At 36.0% G+C, this 14,901-nt stretch overlaps 1 protein-coding gene across 4 annotated transcripts in view; it reads left to right on the top strand.

The window, feature by feature from the left end:
- The window catches only part of LOC148948890 (uncharacterized), a 431,863-nt gene that overhangs the window by 337,319 nt on the left and 79,643 nt on the right, over window positions 1–14,901 (top strand). For 3 of the 4 annotated variants that reach the window (XM_089094801.1, XM_089094799.1, XM_089094802.1), the window contains 3 exons: window positions 256–366; window positions 3,035–3,857; window positions 13,355–13,491. In XM_089094801.1, the coding sequence (XP_088950927.1) occupies window positions 256–366; window positions 3,035–3,857; window positions 13,355–13,491 (1,071 nt within the window). The remainder of the gene's footprint in view (window positions 1–255; window positions 367–3,034; window positions 3,858–13,354; window positions 13,492–14,901) is intronic. The other variant, XM_089094800.1, reaches the window with a different exon arrangement.

The following is a 14,901-nucleotide window of genomic DNA, read 5'->3' as shown; positions in this document are numbered from 1 at the left end:
TAATCGTCAAGGCTAATGGGGTATCCAGGGAGTAGGGATCCAGTCTGTAGCACATCCAGTAAGAAAAACTGCATATATTAAGGCACTTACATTTTTCAGATAATGAAAGGCGAAGATGACTTTCCAGAGGTAAATCCCTTCCCCAGTCTGAATTTTGGATATAGTCCTGCCAATTGCTCATTGTAATGTTCACTTTTCAATTCTCAGGGCAAAGTCATTTTCATTTTATTGAAAGTTTTATATTTTTTTTTTCAGTTATTGAAAGATCACAATGACGATGAAACAAAAGCAGGTGTGAAAAAACAAAATGAGATATTAGAAAGTCTACTTTGCGAAACGGCGGACAAAAAGCAGGATGCTGCGCAGGTAGCATATTTAAAATAACATAAGTTTTTTATTGATATGCATGGTCAAATGTTTATAGGGAATTTTCCGGCCCCTGGTTGTCACAGTGTTTATTATTACAGTATTGGTTGTCATAGTCCTTTTTCTATCTTGTTCAAACTTTAGGCCTTTAAAAATAAGGAAACTTATAATTCACATTGCTTTCTATAGTTCATGGGATTCGCTTCATGCAGAAAAGTGTACTTGTTGGGAAATCAAAGTATATAGGAAGAATAAAAGCGTTTTTGTATTATTTACAACCAGGGGCGCTTATTGGGGGTGGAGCAGTTTTGGGAAGTGGGGTGGAAAAAAGAGGGCTATTGCCCCTCCCCCAGATTTAATTGCCCCTCTATTATTGGAAAATGCTTTTTTTGTCATTTTCATTGACAATTTGAAGAAAAAAAGAATGCCCCATATATTGAAAAAACAGCATTTGGTAGCATCTTCATTAAAAATCAAACAAAAATAAAAAAAAAAAAAAAAAAAAAACAAAAAAAAAATAACATAAAAACGCATAAACCTCCTGGATACGGCCTTGGTTCTGCTACTAGCAACAACAACATAATTGCATATGGAGATCTTCCTATTTAAAAATCGAATTGGCGATTTTTCCTAATTTTGAAATACATTTATGGTTGTATAAGTTTCAACTTAACCAATTAAACCATCTTATTCCTTTTTGCTGTCGTTGGTACTTTAAATGTTTCTGGGCATATCCTCTTTCTGGAATAAGCGTTTCTGGAGTATCCTCTTCCTGTGACGTATTGATAAGATATGCTTCTAATTAAAGTAACATCTGCACATCTCACTGACTAATGACTTCAGTGTATAGAATTATGCATACATGTTCTTCTTTTCTGTAGTACCGTATATCCAGGGTTGCCACCCCTAATTACTTATCACTATTTTTAGTGATTTTTTATATTTCCTAAAGAAAAAATCACTAAATCACTAGAATATTGAAGAAAATCACTAAATAAGCCAAAGAATCAACCATGCGTATATCAGAGATTGGCTGGACATAAGTTTTGAAATAGGGATTCAAAAAGATGTATTATTATTTAAACATCTTTTACTATGACTATTTGGATAGTGATGCTTCTTATGGCTCTATTTGGCTCCATGTACCGTTTTTTGGATGGTTCTTCGCATTGTGGATACATCCAAGAAAGCATGATTCAAATATGTGGATCTTAGTCTTTTCCGAATAAAATGAGATAAATCAAATTATAAATAAAATGATAAATAAAATAATAAATTAAGTAAAAATTAAATGAAACGAAACTGATATCATAAAGAATAGTCAGTGTCTGGTGTTCTCGAAAATTGGCTTGATTTCGGCCAGCTTCTTCCTCCCAGACGGAATATTTTTCATAAAAAGGCCCTAAATACTGCAGCAAATTTATTTTTTGTGAGTTATACTGACTGTATTTTTTGGCAGAATAAATGCTAAACAATTGGAATTTGCTACTTTTAACAGTATAATTGTTTCATCTATGGTGTTCTCTCTGCACTTTTGTATAAAAGTAACTCCACACTTTATCTGGGATGAAATTGGACCCCTCATACGCTTTTCATAGAATAGGGTTGTTGGCTCATCATTTCTCCTGCCAACGAGGAAATGACATTCCCTATAAGATGAATTAGCCAGTCCGTAAAGTGAGATTGAATTCCTGTTCATGTCACTCGTGCTACGATCCGCCTGTGACCTGATTAGTTACATATATGACAGGACATATAAATTACAGGTTGTCTGTTTCAAGGCCGAATCCACTATTTTTGTTTGATGGAGGGGGGGTTACTTTGTTCGGGAGGGCTTTGCAAAAAAACTTTAAAACGGCTTAAAAATTCGCTTATGCGTATTTTGTTACTTTTTTACAAATTGGATAGTTCTCTTTTGAGGGAGAGGGATCAAATACAGTAACCTCCCTCCCCCCTGGATAGGGCCTTGGTCTGTAAGGTGTTTTTTTCTCAGAGAACCTCTAAAAAGATCAAACAAGTGCTATATAGTTTTTCACTTAAATAAAAAGAAACAAAATCCAACTTGAAATAGTTGGATTAAGGGTGAACAGGTTCGATAAATTCAAAAAGAAAACAAACATGTGGGCCATGTGTCCGGATTTGTTTTTTCACATTTAGCTTATTTTCCTTAGTGGAACTAAAGACGTCCTTTGGAGAATCAATCTTTGCAGGCCTTTGATGACTTATTCTGATAGACGTGAAAGATTGAGCAGAAATGTTTAATTAATGTATAGATTGTCACATCCGTGGGACAGTGTAATTTTTTATTATTTTTTTTTGTAAGAATTAATCAGGAATACTTCCACCGCATTCATGTATTTGCGCAAAGAATATAAAACGAGATGGGGGTGTGGGGGTAGTGGTGGTGGTAAGTTGCAAAAAGGAAATAAAGAAATACAGGCGAAAGATGCTAAAAGATATAATATTTGAGAAAATTATTGACGAGGAAATTTTAATAACAAGTCTTTATTCTGAGGTTGTTTATGAAACAGGCTTGGAACTGTATCTATAATATCCTGGAAAATTTACCTTAGTCCTCCTGGGCTTTACCATCGACCTTGGTCCTTCTGGGCTGATAGGATTCTTTAGGTCGTTATTTTATTTTTCTCATTGCGCTTTTCATTTTCAGCAAGAGCGGAATGATGAGCTGTTTAAATCCTTGATGGGCTTCCAGCCAGGGTCTTCTAATTTGGTATCTCGGCCCCAGTCTGCCACCGGCTGTGATTCACCAAATCTACTAAGAGCAATGAAACGACCGAATGAAGATCTTAATACGGATAATTCCAAATCGCAAAGGATTGACTCAGGTTTTAATTTACAAGTGCAACAACAGAGTAAACTTTGTGAAAAGAATAAGATGCTCGCTTCCCTTCTTGCGAAAGCGCCATCACAAGTGCCTACTCAAAATGCGCCCTCCCCAAAGCCAAATGCCTTGCCTCAAGAAAAATTACCGAAAAATCTTAAAGATAAATTGAATCACGATACAGTTATCCATGCTTTGACTACAAATAGTGGGCCCTTAAGTAGTCAAAACTTGAGACAAGTGAGTGGAATACAAAGCCAAATCTCTGCGCTTCATCGACAACAAGGCTCTGAGAATAGTTTTTTGAATGCTTTACTAGTCCGACCCAATGGTCAAGGTAGTCAGACAATGAACTCCAGTCAACTGAACTCAAATGCTCAAAAAGTGCTTCTCCAGGGACAACAAGTTCAGTTACAAACAACTGCGAGTCCTAGTGGTGGTATGAATATCTCGTTAGTGCAGTCCAATTTGAGGCACGGTTTACAGCAACGAGTTCGCCAAGTGGCGCAGCAAGATCATTTTGGCGATGTAAATAGTTCGGGGTCGGGCGAGTCTTTTACGTGGGACCCAGCGCCACCTGCTGCACCCTCATTATCGGATATTCTCGATCAGTTGATTGATATGGAGCCATCCTTCGATCAACAAGTTGGTGAGTTAATCCTCTATTTTCCACTTTTTTTAGATTCCGTTGCTACAAACTTAAGGCTCGCTTTACGATGCTATTGTTTTGTAATGCTAGTTTACCATCTCCCTTTCTCACGAAGTTACTCGGGTATCTCATTTCGTAAGTTTTTAACACTTTTTTAAGTCATAAGTTTTAAAGATGTAAATTTTAAGATGCAAAGTTAGGGGTCTGGTGAGTCCTTTACGTGGAATCCAGCACCACCTGCTTACTGTCACATATTCTCGTGTCCCAAGTTTGAGTGTTGAGCCACAAGTTGTTTTTTTTACAAGTAGTTCATTCTGCTTCAGCTGTGTTGTATTTGACTTTTTCTTATAGTAGAGAAAAGTTAGACCTAGCTAAATGAGTCGTGAAGAGTGTAACAAATTGCTGCTCAAAAAACTATTTATGTTTTTCAAATCCTTCGAGTTTTAATAACGCCTTTCTTTGGCGTTTTTATTGAAAGTTGGTGGGTATTTTTCCTTGTCTCATTTCGGTGCCCTTGCTATAAAATAAGGTTCACTTTACGATGTTATTGCTTTGTAATGCTAGTATACCTTCCCCTCTCTCACGAAGCAACTCGCGTATCTCATTTCGTAATTTTTTTTTTTTTTTTTTTTTTTTTAGTGTGATAGAACATTCCCTCGTTAAAGTTGTGGCCTCTCATGGATAAGGGTTTCAAAAAAGAAAAATTATCTACATTGGCTGCTTTCATTAAACTTTACTGAGAAAATACGTTCACAGGAAAAGAAATGCATCAATATCTAGGCTAGTAATCACAAAGGGATAAAACCGAGGAAATAAGGAGGGCTAGCTCAGTCGATGGATCATCAGACTGTCAAACTGAGGTTCTTGGGTTCAAGCTCGAGGTCAGACTTTTTTCCATCAGTAAAATGCACATCAATAGCACAAGATTGACAAATTGCAATTTGAAAATATCCACAAACAAAGGTGTACATATTCAAAATTAGAAGGAGCTGATTGAGCATTTTTTATAAAGATATAGTTGACATACAAAAGTGCATTTTAAGTCATCACTTTCCAATTTTTTCTGAAGTATTTGGATCAATTGTACCAAGATCTTGACTCTCTGTCTGACATGTCAACAGGGGCGGATCCAGGATTTTTTTTTACGGGGGGGGGGGCGCAAAATAGGATGACCCGAAAAAAAATTTGGGGGGGGGGCACAAAATAGGTTGATCTGATAAACTTGCGTTAGGAGCAAGTTTAATTAACGCAAACTTGAGTTAATTGAGTAAATTACACTACTTTAGACTACTTTAGGGGGGCGCCCCTCGACCTCCTCTGGATCTGCCATTGCATGTCAATAAACTTATTTCAGAAAATAGCCCAGATATAAGAACCTATCATTGTTTCAAAATATCTGGGGATGTAGATAGCACATTGTACATGGATCTATCAGAGGCAGCACATTGGCGCTGCTTAAGTAAAAGCCCATAAACCTTTAATGTAGCATCTATTTTCCTTTTAATCTAACCATTTCACGCAAAATGAGTGACTAAAACTTGGAGGGGACTCATTTGATAAAAAAAAAACTGGAAGTTCTAAAGCCCTTTTTAAGAGTCAAAAGTGATTGACTCTTACAAGCACCGAGGGCTTACCATTTTGGATGAAAATAAATAAAAGTCGCATTCGTGGTTGTGGGTTTGTGATGGAGGAGGAACGTGCGGAGCTGTGTTGGCCTCGGGCGGCTTGGTGCTGCAGAGTTGTTAGTAATAGTAGCAGTAGTATGGGATTAGAAAACACTATTAGACCAAAATTGGCATGCAGATGAATACAGAACTCGAGTCAAGGTGCGGAGGGGTCTTTTCTCTTCGCATATGAGTATTTTCCGAGTTATTTAATTATACACCTAACCTGTCATCGTGTACGAAGTGAAAAGACCCATTTAATCATTAAATTTACCTTTGAGGCAAAGAGGAGAATGGTAAATTGATTTGATAATGCTAATAATAAAAGCGATTGTACATGTACATGACTAAGTTTAAAACTGCGCTGTATTTAAATGGTGAATTTCAAAATATAATAATAATCGCTTAATTTCATTATCTGCAAAAACCTTATAGTGGAGTACAAGAAAAAGAAAAAAAGAATCAACTGCTGTAATAGCTTCCACAAAAATAAAACAAACACATCTAAAAGCTTGAGCGAAGCGAATACCAACTGTGAATGCCTCAGGTCCAAGCACCGATCTGTCAAAGCAAGGGCTCTATACTAGGACCAAAGACCCAATAAAATGGAGGGAAGTGACAAACATCTTGCCAAACTATTCAAGTTAGTTTTGTAGTATTCTCACTTGCTCATACTCATCTATTTTCTTCCGTCATTGACTCTTTGGTCAAAAGCATAAATGATAAAAGAATACAACATGCATATCTTCTTAAATTTCTAATCAGATAACACAACTCTTTTCTTAGCAATATGTTTATAATAGCTTTTTAGAAAAGTAGCTTTATTTGCTCAAAGAAAAAGTTTACTTTCCCCAAATTCCGAACATCTTGTTTTGTTCATTTATTATTTCCAACGTCAAAAGGAAGTTGTTCTCTTCATTAGCAGATGGTTTGTACACCATAAAAGAAATTTTGAATATTATCAGTTATTTCTATTACTTAAATGCTTCTCATGCACATGATCTATTAGTACTGCCGTGCTTAGTGTAAAAGATGGGTCTCAACAGGGGCGTACTTAGGGGAGGAGGCTCGTCTCTACCCCCTCCACAAAAAAATAAAAATAAAAATGTTCTGTGCTTCATGGGTACTTCTTATTCAAATGATCAACTAAAAAGTGTCTTCTATTATACCCCCCCCCAAAAAAAAAAGTTTTGCGTAAGTGCCTTGATCTCAGTTTTTTCTCTCTTTTTAAGTCTGATGTTTTCAGGATGATCTGATCAGTTTGCATATAAGTGGATTTGCTTCATAGACTTGTTTACTCCTGTAGCAGGCAAATTCGTTTAGATTATCTTTTGCCATCAATGGCTTCACTTATACACCTGTTTCCTAAGAGCTCTCGGTTTCGTTCTAGTGCTTTATTTGAGGATGTCTAATAGTGACCGATAATGTGATGGCTTGTAAATTAACCCAAGAAAATATATAAGTAACTAGAACAAAATGAAAACAGACGTTGAAATTTTGCTTGCATTTTATTGAAGCAAATACACTGTCGATATATATATATATATATATATATATATATATATATATATATATATATATATATATATATATATATATATATATATATATATATGTATAAATATATATATAATATATATAACATCTGTTTCAGTACAAGAGACCTTTAGGACCGAAATGTTACATTTCATCTACTTTGTTCCTGCAAAAATGTATTTCTATGGTGAACCTGTGTTTTATATAAAGCTTATTGTGAACATGATAAAATACAGACTTCTTGGGGGAAGGGGACGAGTATGAGCTGAATGTCTCCTCCCCATTGCATTTGTACTCGGGACTATTATAAGTTATTTTTGTAGAACCTTCACTTTAATCCTGATCTTCCAAATAACTATTTAAAAAATGGTCAGTATCTGACATAAATTAGCAGATACTCGCGAGACAAGAAAGGAATGGTTTGGCAATAGCTGTGATTGAGAAGTTCTCAAATTTCAACCCTGTCAGTATTGAAATATGAAAATAGATTTAGCTTATTCTGACAAAAATATTCGTACAGACCAAAATTAATCTGGCGTTAGGGTGTACAGGTAGAATACATATCAGTGAACATTTTAACTTGCAAATCACATTTGCAATCTGGGTATTGTTTACTCAAACTGAATTTCAGAGTACCTAAACTCAATATTTATTTATGAATTGTCATTTTAGGGTATAATAAATAAAAGTTCAATAGCTACATTTGAAAGGTTTGTCGTGTGGGATAAGATCCTTAATTTTAATTTTTATTACCAGTACTGATTGAAACGCAACGTTATATGACGTTGATACAGACCAAATACCGTAGACTAATTAAATATCCTTAAATGCGAAACCAGTGAGTTCGGGCTAGTTGTATATATATATATATATATATATATATATATATATATATATATATATATATATATACACTACTACTACTACTAACACCCTTCCACAAAGTTCCCATTTCCTTTAAGTAATTCTTAATGACGTCCTCCCACCCCAGACGAAAACGACCTGCTTTCCGTTTAGCCCTAGACGGTTGGCCGAAAAGAACAATCCTCGGCAATCTGTCATCCTTCATCAACACAACGTGCCCTAACCACCTCAACCTTTCTTTCATTATAGCCCTAGAGGATGGTATTGAACCACATTTTTCGTATAGCCTATTGTTTGAAATTAATTTAAAAAACTTCGCACTTTATTATTTGCACTTTACTGGAAAAAAATATAAACGTTTTTACTTTTATAACTTTAATAAATCAGTATATGTATATTAAACTGACAATGCACATTCATTTGTATTTTTTCAGTAAAGTGCAAATTTTTTTCTGGCCTTGGGAAGGCATAGGGGTTTTGCGCCCAAATTATGTTAATTTCTGCTCGTTTTGAGTTTGACTCGGTTAATTATTGTAATTTCTGTTCGTTTTAGGTTTCATTTACTTATCGATGCTGATTTGTGGTAGTTTCACGCTTGGTAGATTATTTCATTTTATTTTTGCTCATTTTTTGTTTAATGGAGTTCTTTACTTTTCTTTGAAAAACTTATTTTGTGGAAAAAGTTTTTTAAATTAATTTCTGTTCGTTTTATATTGGCATAGTCTTTTCAGGGGAAAAGAAAATAATACTTAAAATCTTTTCGTTTTTTAAGACTTTATAGTTTGGTTAGAAAAAATTTCAGCAATTTTTAACAACATACACGCTTTTAAAAATCTCGGCACAAATTGCAGTGTTTAAATCGGTTTCATACCTCCTGTAGTTGTTATGAAATAGAAAGCTTGATACCACTTGCAAAAAAAAATTTGTTTACTTTCTCTAATAGCTGAGACACAGTTATGCTTATTTGTTCTGGTAAATCTTTTAGAGCAGAAATCGGAAGGTTAGCGTGGGAGGGTGGGAGTGGAAGGGGGATTAGTTACCCTCAAATCACTTTCGACTATTAAAAAAGGCATCAGCCCTTTCTATTTTCAATCGAATGAACCCTTTTCGAAGTTCCCACGACAACTCCTTCGATACGAAGTGCCCTGGTATAAACAACAACAACAACAAAAAATAATGCATTATACCCACTTCGATCTTTACAAGCCACTCCAATTTCCAATTGAATGAGTGTTTTTCGAAGTTTCTACGACAACTTCTTCGATACGAAGTGCCCTGCTCTAAAGGAAAAAATTAATACATTATGCCAACATTGTTCTTATATGCCCACAGGGCATAACTTAAAACGCTTGCCCAGAGGGCATAACTTAAAACGCTTGCCCAGAGGGCTGTGTGGGAGTGTCCTCTTCTTTACTTAGTCCCCGTTTCTTGTCTCGTTCTCGAGTTCTTTACTTAGGCAGCGCGATCCTACTGCCTGTGACATACAACCTATGATTCCTGGGGGGGGGGCGAGTTGCCTTCCAATCACTCTCGACTATTAAAAAGGGCACTAGAACTCTCAATTTCCAATCGAATGAGCCCCTTTTGAAGTTTCTACGACGAACCCTTCTGTAAAAACCTTATATGCTCCTAGGGCATAACTTAAAACCCTTGCCCTGAGGGTTGTGGGGGAGTGTCCTCCTCAAAAACATATTTTCTAACCGGAAATCAACTACGCTGAACAAAATGGCTATCTCAAAATTTTGATAGGATGTGTTTGGGGGAATGATGGGCGTGAGGGGGGGGGCTAGTTACCCTTCAGTCACTTTCGACTATTAAAAAGGGCACTAGCCCTTTGAATTTCCAATCGAATGAGCCTTTTTTGAAGTTTCTACGACAGTGCCTTCTATAAAAACCTTTTATGCCCCCAGGGCATAACTCAAAACCATTGCCCTGACGGTTGTGGGGGAGTGTCCTCCTCAAAAACATATTTTCTATCCGGAAATCAACTACACTGAACAAAATGGCTATCTCAAAATTTTGATAGGATGTGTTTGGGGGAATGATGGGCTCGGGGGGGGCTAGTTGCCCTCCAATCTCTTTCGACTATTAAAAAGGGTACTAGCCACATGGAATAAATTTATTGCTTGGCAGTCCCCTGTTTGGTTTTTGATTTTTTTTTCTCTTCTTTTTTATGTGGATCTTCGTATTTTATGATTTTTTTTTTCTTGTTTATTTTTTTTTTTTTTTGATTTTTTTTTCTTGTGTTGAGTCTCTTAAAGGTGTGAATGTATGATACTGAAAATCTATTTGTTTTTTCTGTATTTGCTTCATTTTGTTTATACCCTGTTTTTTTTCCTGGCCAGAGAGCCTTACGGGGGAGTTTATATTGAAGTGTATTTTGTGCAAACAACAGTTTGCGTTGTTTGCTTTTGTTTCCTTCATTTTATCTCACCACTTGTTTCCTAATAGATCTTAAGTCGTCCCTACTATTATTGCATTATCTGGAGATGATTTATTTTGAAGCTTTTAGTCAAAGGAGGAAAAATTTAAGTAATTGGAAAAGCATGGAGGAAAAATGCTTCTAGGTTAATGTAGCCATAATATATTGTCCGTTTAATTATTTTAGGGTTTTATTTGCATTGTGGATTTTTCAGTTTTTTTTCGTTCTTATGGTATTTCCCTCAAATAAGATAATCATTGGCCATTCGGCATTACCATGTTCATTACTTTCTTTTAATCCCCATTTTTCACGCCATCAAATTTTACATAGCCTATAAAATATAAAAATGGGCTTTTTCTCTAAAAATAAAAACTGTTTTTTCCGTTATTTGTCGCAAAGTAAAATATTTTATTCTGAATAGTTTTTAATTTCTGGTGTTGGTGATCAAATAGAAGGTCTTGAAAAAACCTTTTTTTATTCTCATTATTTTCTTTTTTTTATTAAGTATTGGTGCCCCCTCAGTATGGATCAGGGGCGTCGTATTTTTATTTTTTTTGGGGGGAGAGGGGGACAAGGGGGGCAGTTGCCCTCCAATAATTTGGAGAGAAAAAAATTATTATATATCCCATGCCCCTCGATTATCCGGATATGGACCCCTCTTGCTCCCCCCCCGCTAAACATGCTAGAGATAGGCCCCTGGTATGGACTAAAAAGTATAAGCACCTTATAAGAGCAAAAATGGTAATGATATCTGGAAAGATAACCTACGCTACCTAGCATTTGGCGATTGTTGACATTTTTTCAAACTTCGTATTCGTGTTTTTTTTTCTTGGAAACTCAGATCAGATATTTATTACTACCCTAATTTTGCCAATTACACTGATTCTCTTTATTATTGCACTGAAGAGATGCCAAACGCTGGATGGCGTTGTTGGTTTTTTCGACACTAGTGCCGTTTTCCGCTCTTATTAGTTACCGTACATTTTTTGAGTGTATTTCGTAATGCATGAGGGGTTTTTATCTTTCTTTCGTGTCAACCCGGCTTTTTTTTTCGGCATTTGGCGATTGTTGAAAAATTATTTTTCTGCCTTTTTGTTAATGAAGTTTTGTCTTTTTATAGTAGATACTGGAACAGATTCTTCATTTGCATTTTTCCTTCTCTTTCTTCTCTTCCTTTCTTTGTGTGTGGACATGGACTAACTTGATTTGGTTTGTGGTTCTTCCAATGGCTATTTAGCCTTGTTGGGAATATTTAAATTTGTTTATTCATAACTGATTCATCATTTATGAATGAACATTTAATGCTGTAGTGCTAAATTATTTATTTCTAGTGTTTATCCCTTCTAGCTCTAGGGTCAAACTATTTTTATAAATGCCAGCTGTGATTAAAACGTACCAATGATTGAAAACCGATCAGCTCGGTAGCGCTGAGGGTAGCGCTTACGCTGTTTTTCCAGAATAAAAACGTATTCTTTTATATTTTCACATTGCGGAACCTTTATGTGATTCTAGGCGAGACAGAGTTCTAGCTCCTTTTTTGAAAATACTACAGCGTCATCTATTTAATAGATAAGATATTGTGTTAAATTAGACCAAAGAAAACTATTTAAGAAATTAAGAAAATAAATTGCATAGGGCGACAAAAAAGAAAATATCTAAAGAATTTTCAAATACAGCAGTGTCAACTCGGTAGTACCACCTTCAGAGAAGCTTTGAACTCGCTGAAGACTGTCGCCCGCGGCATGATGATAGCTTTCCTAGGCATTAATAGCATTTGACCTTTATAAAATATTAGAGGATTTGTCTTATGGGGAGGGAGTCATTCGAGTTCATCTCTGGGGAATCTATTTGGCGTTATAGTCATGATTAGGGATGTAAGCTGGGAGGGGGGGGTCTCAAGCCGGTTTTTTAGGGGGTTCCCCTTAAAAATAATTTTTTTTTTAATTTCTCGGAACTTCTTTTTCAACCTATAGACTAAAATTTGGTTTTTATTAGCCCCCCCCCCTCCAAAAAAAAAACTTAACTGGTTTGCTTCAAATTAGTGTCATTTTTTTCCTTTTTATCTTTTATTTCTTTGCTTTTCTATTATTTCTTTACTTCGCTTTTACTTGTTTTCAATAGTGGGCTATTAATAAATAATTATTTAATTCCTCTGTGTGAGGAATTCCTCTGTGTATACAAAGCTTACTTTGTCACTATTTCTTAACATGAAAGAACCAAACCCTATCTTATGTAATTCACGGCTGAGATGTAAGACAAAAAATAGTTTTAAGTAATTCTAATTGACTACAAGGCTTTCAATTAAAGCTAAATCAAATAAACATTGCCTAATCAATTATTTTACATGATGATGCAATTTAATTTAATTTTTTGATATTCCCTAGTGGCGATAAAGCTTCTTGTTAATACTGTGGGAACATAAAAATTGTGTTCCTGTAGTATCAGAAGACGATTGTCTAAATTTAAGATTGAAAAAAAAATATGCAATAAAATAAGAAATTACAAAAGGAGATTTAAATCATTTTAATAGCAATAGAAAATCCGAAAAAAGAAAGAAATGCTTCCTTTGTTGATGCCACAACGAACTTGTGTTTGAACAAGAGACGTATCCTCAGTGGAGTCAATTAGGGTGCAGGGGAGAGGGGGGCTTGCTTCATGCAATGATATCCGGTCTGTTTTTTATTGATTTTACTTGTAATTTTCATGTAATTTATTGTAGGTCTAATTTTATAATTATTTCGTTCAAATTTTACCGTTTTTAAATATTTACTCGTTGTGTTACCTTTTATTATTTGAATCCTGGTAGTACTTTCTCCCCCCCCCCCCGGGAAAGTATCCTAGTGGCGTTATTGCTTTTTAGGTGCTCAAAATATTCAAACTCATTTTTTTTTTTTTTTCAACTAACAAAAGGTAGCAGATATGTCAGTTTCGCTTTGACGATTTTCTTCCCACCTAGCATTGCATGAATAGGAGAGATTATCTTGTAATACATTAGTCAATTATTTTTCCAGAATCGCCACCAGTATTGGCCCCATTGCCACTGCCTGGCGTAAACGAGCGACTTGCCATAAATGCCATCCAAAAGTCGTTGATGTCAATTGAGGCAGAATCTCCAATTTCCCACAATGCAGCTGTTAATGGAAATCAAGTAATTTTTTTCACTTAAGTGATTTAATAGCGGGATTACTTTAGTTTTTAGGTGTTGCAAGGTCATGGAAAACATTGATAAATCACGTGGGGATTCTCCCGTAAGAGCAGCCGGTTGTAGACTTTAAGAAGACTGCTAAAATGTTCGTAAGTTGGAAGATATGCTATTTTTAAACAAATATATGTGCTTGCCCAAGGCTGTAACTAGGGTGGATAATTTCAGGCTTGATCACCCTTTGAAATAGTAAAAACCATTAAAATACTTTTAATGACCCTGTTTTGGCTGGCAAGGTATTGCACAGTTTAAAAATTTCAAGTTGGATAAAGTATGTATGTAGAGAGGGGGTTTTTCGCCCTTGGCGCCCTCCATGAAATCTGAAAAATCTCCTCAATTTGCAGTTTTTACATAATATTTTCTGATTGTTGATATTTTCAACTTCTTCATTCCCTCGAACGGGTTTCTGCATGCGTATCTGGTTGGATGCACTCCATTTGTTGGATGTTTTGCTGTATTTGCGGTATTTACATAGTATTTCCTTATTTTTGATATTTTTCAACTACCCCGTTCCCCTGAACGGGTTTCCGTACGCGTGTCTCGTTGGATGCTTCCCATTTGTTGGATATTTACATTTATTTGCTTTATTTGAATAGTATTTTCTGATTTTTGATAAATTCAACTCCCCCATCCCCCCAACGGGTTTCTGCATGCGAATCTGGTTGGATGCACTCCAGAGGCTGCCATGCACAACATGGCAGCCTCTATTGAACTCAACACTTACTATCATCAAGTTACCCACGCTCTGAAAGCTGCCGAATCGAAAGCGGTTCCTACAAGAAGAGGCAAAATTGGGCCAAAGAAACCGATGTGGTCCGATTCCATCGAACTCCAGACGACAAAACTACGAGCTAAAATATTGTTAAACATTTAAATTGCTTGCAAAAGACCGTTACGCGGGACTGTATTCGAGCTGAAACGGAGTACAAAACGCAAATACAAAGCTGAGATGAAAAAGTACCGTATTATCGGGCAACAGTTCGCTGAGAACAATAAATCATGGCGAAGTCTAATTAGACCGGACGACCGTGCACCTAATACTTCCCTGACACTGCATGATTGGCACTCTTAAATACTTCGGTATACGGAGACGAGAATCTTGCCATAACCAACCAGTATGAAAAGGAAGTCTCCAGCTGGCTTGCGCGCTTCTCGGGACAGCACTGTGTTGTTCCCATATCCCTGGAAAAGATCAAATTCGCGGTCAAAAAGGCACTTTCCAAAGGAAAAAATGGGACAGATGGCGACAGTCTCACAACAAAACATCTCAAGCACTTACCCGAAAGTTTCTATTCCCATCTTCAGCTTATCTTCCAGATGTGCATCACCAGGGGTTTTGAACCAAACAGTTTCCTG

Source organism: Artemia sp. Qi Xiang Cuo, chromosome 9 (assembly GCF_049724085.1).
Source record: "Artemia sp. Qi Xiang Cuo chromosome 9, ASM4972408v1, whole genome shotgun sequence".
Classification (NCBI taxonomy): Eukaryota; Metazoa; Arthropoda; class Branchiopoda; order Anostraca; family Artemiidae; genus Artemia; species Artemia sp. Qi Xiang Cuo.
The sequence above is the reverse complement of the archived record's forward strand: the minus strand, read 5'-3'. Positions and strand labels throughout refer to the sequence as shown.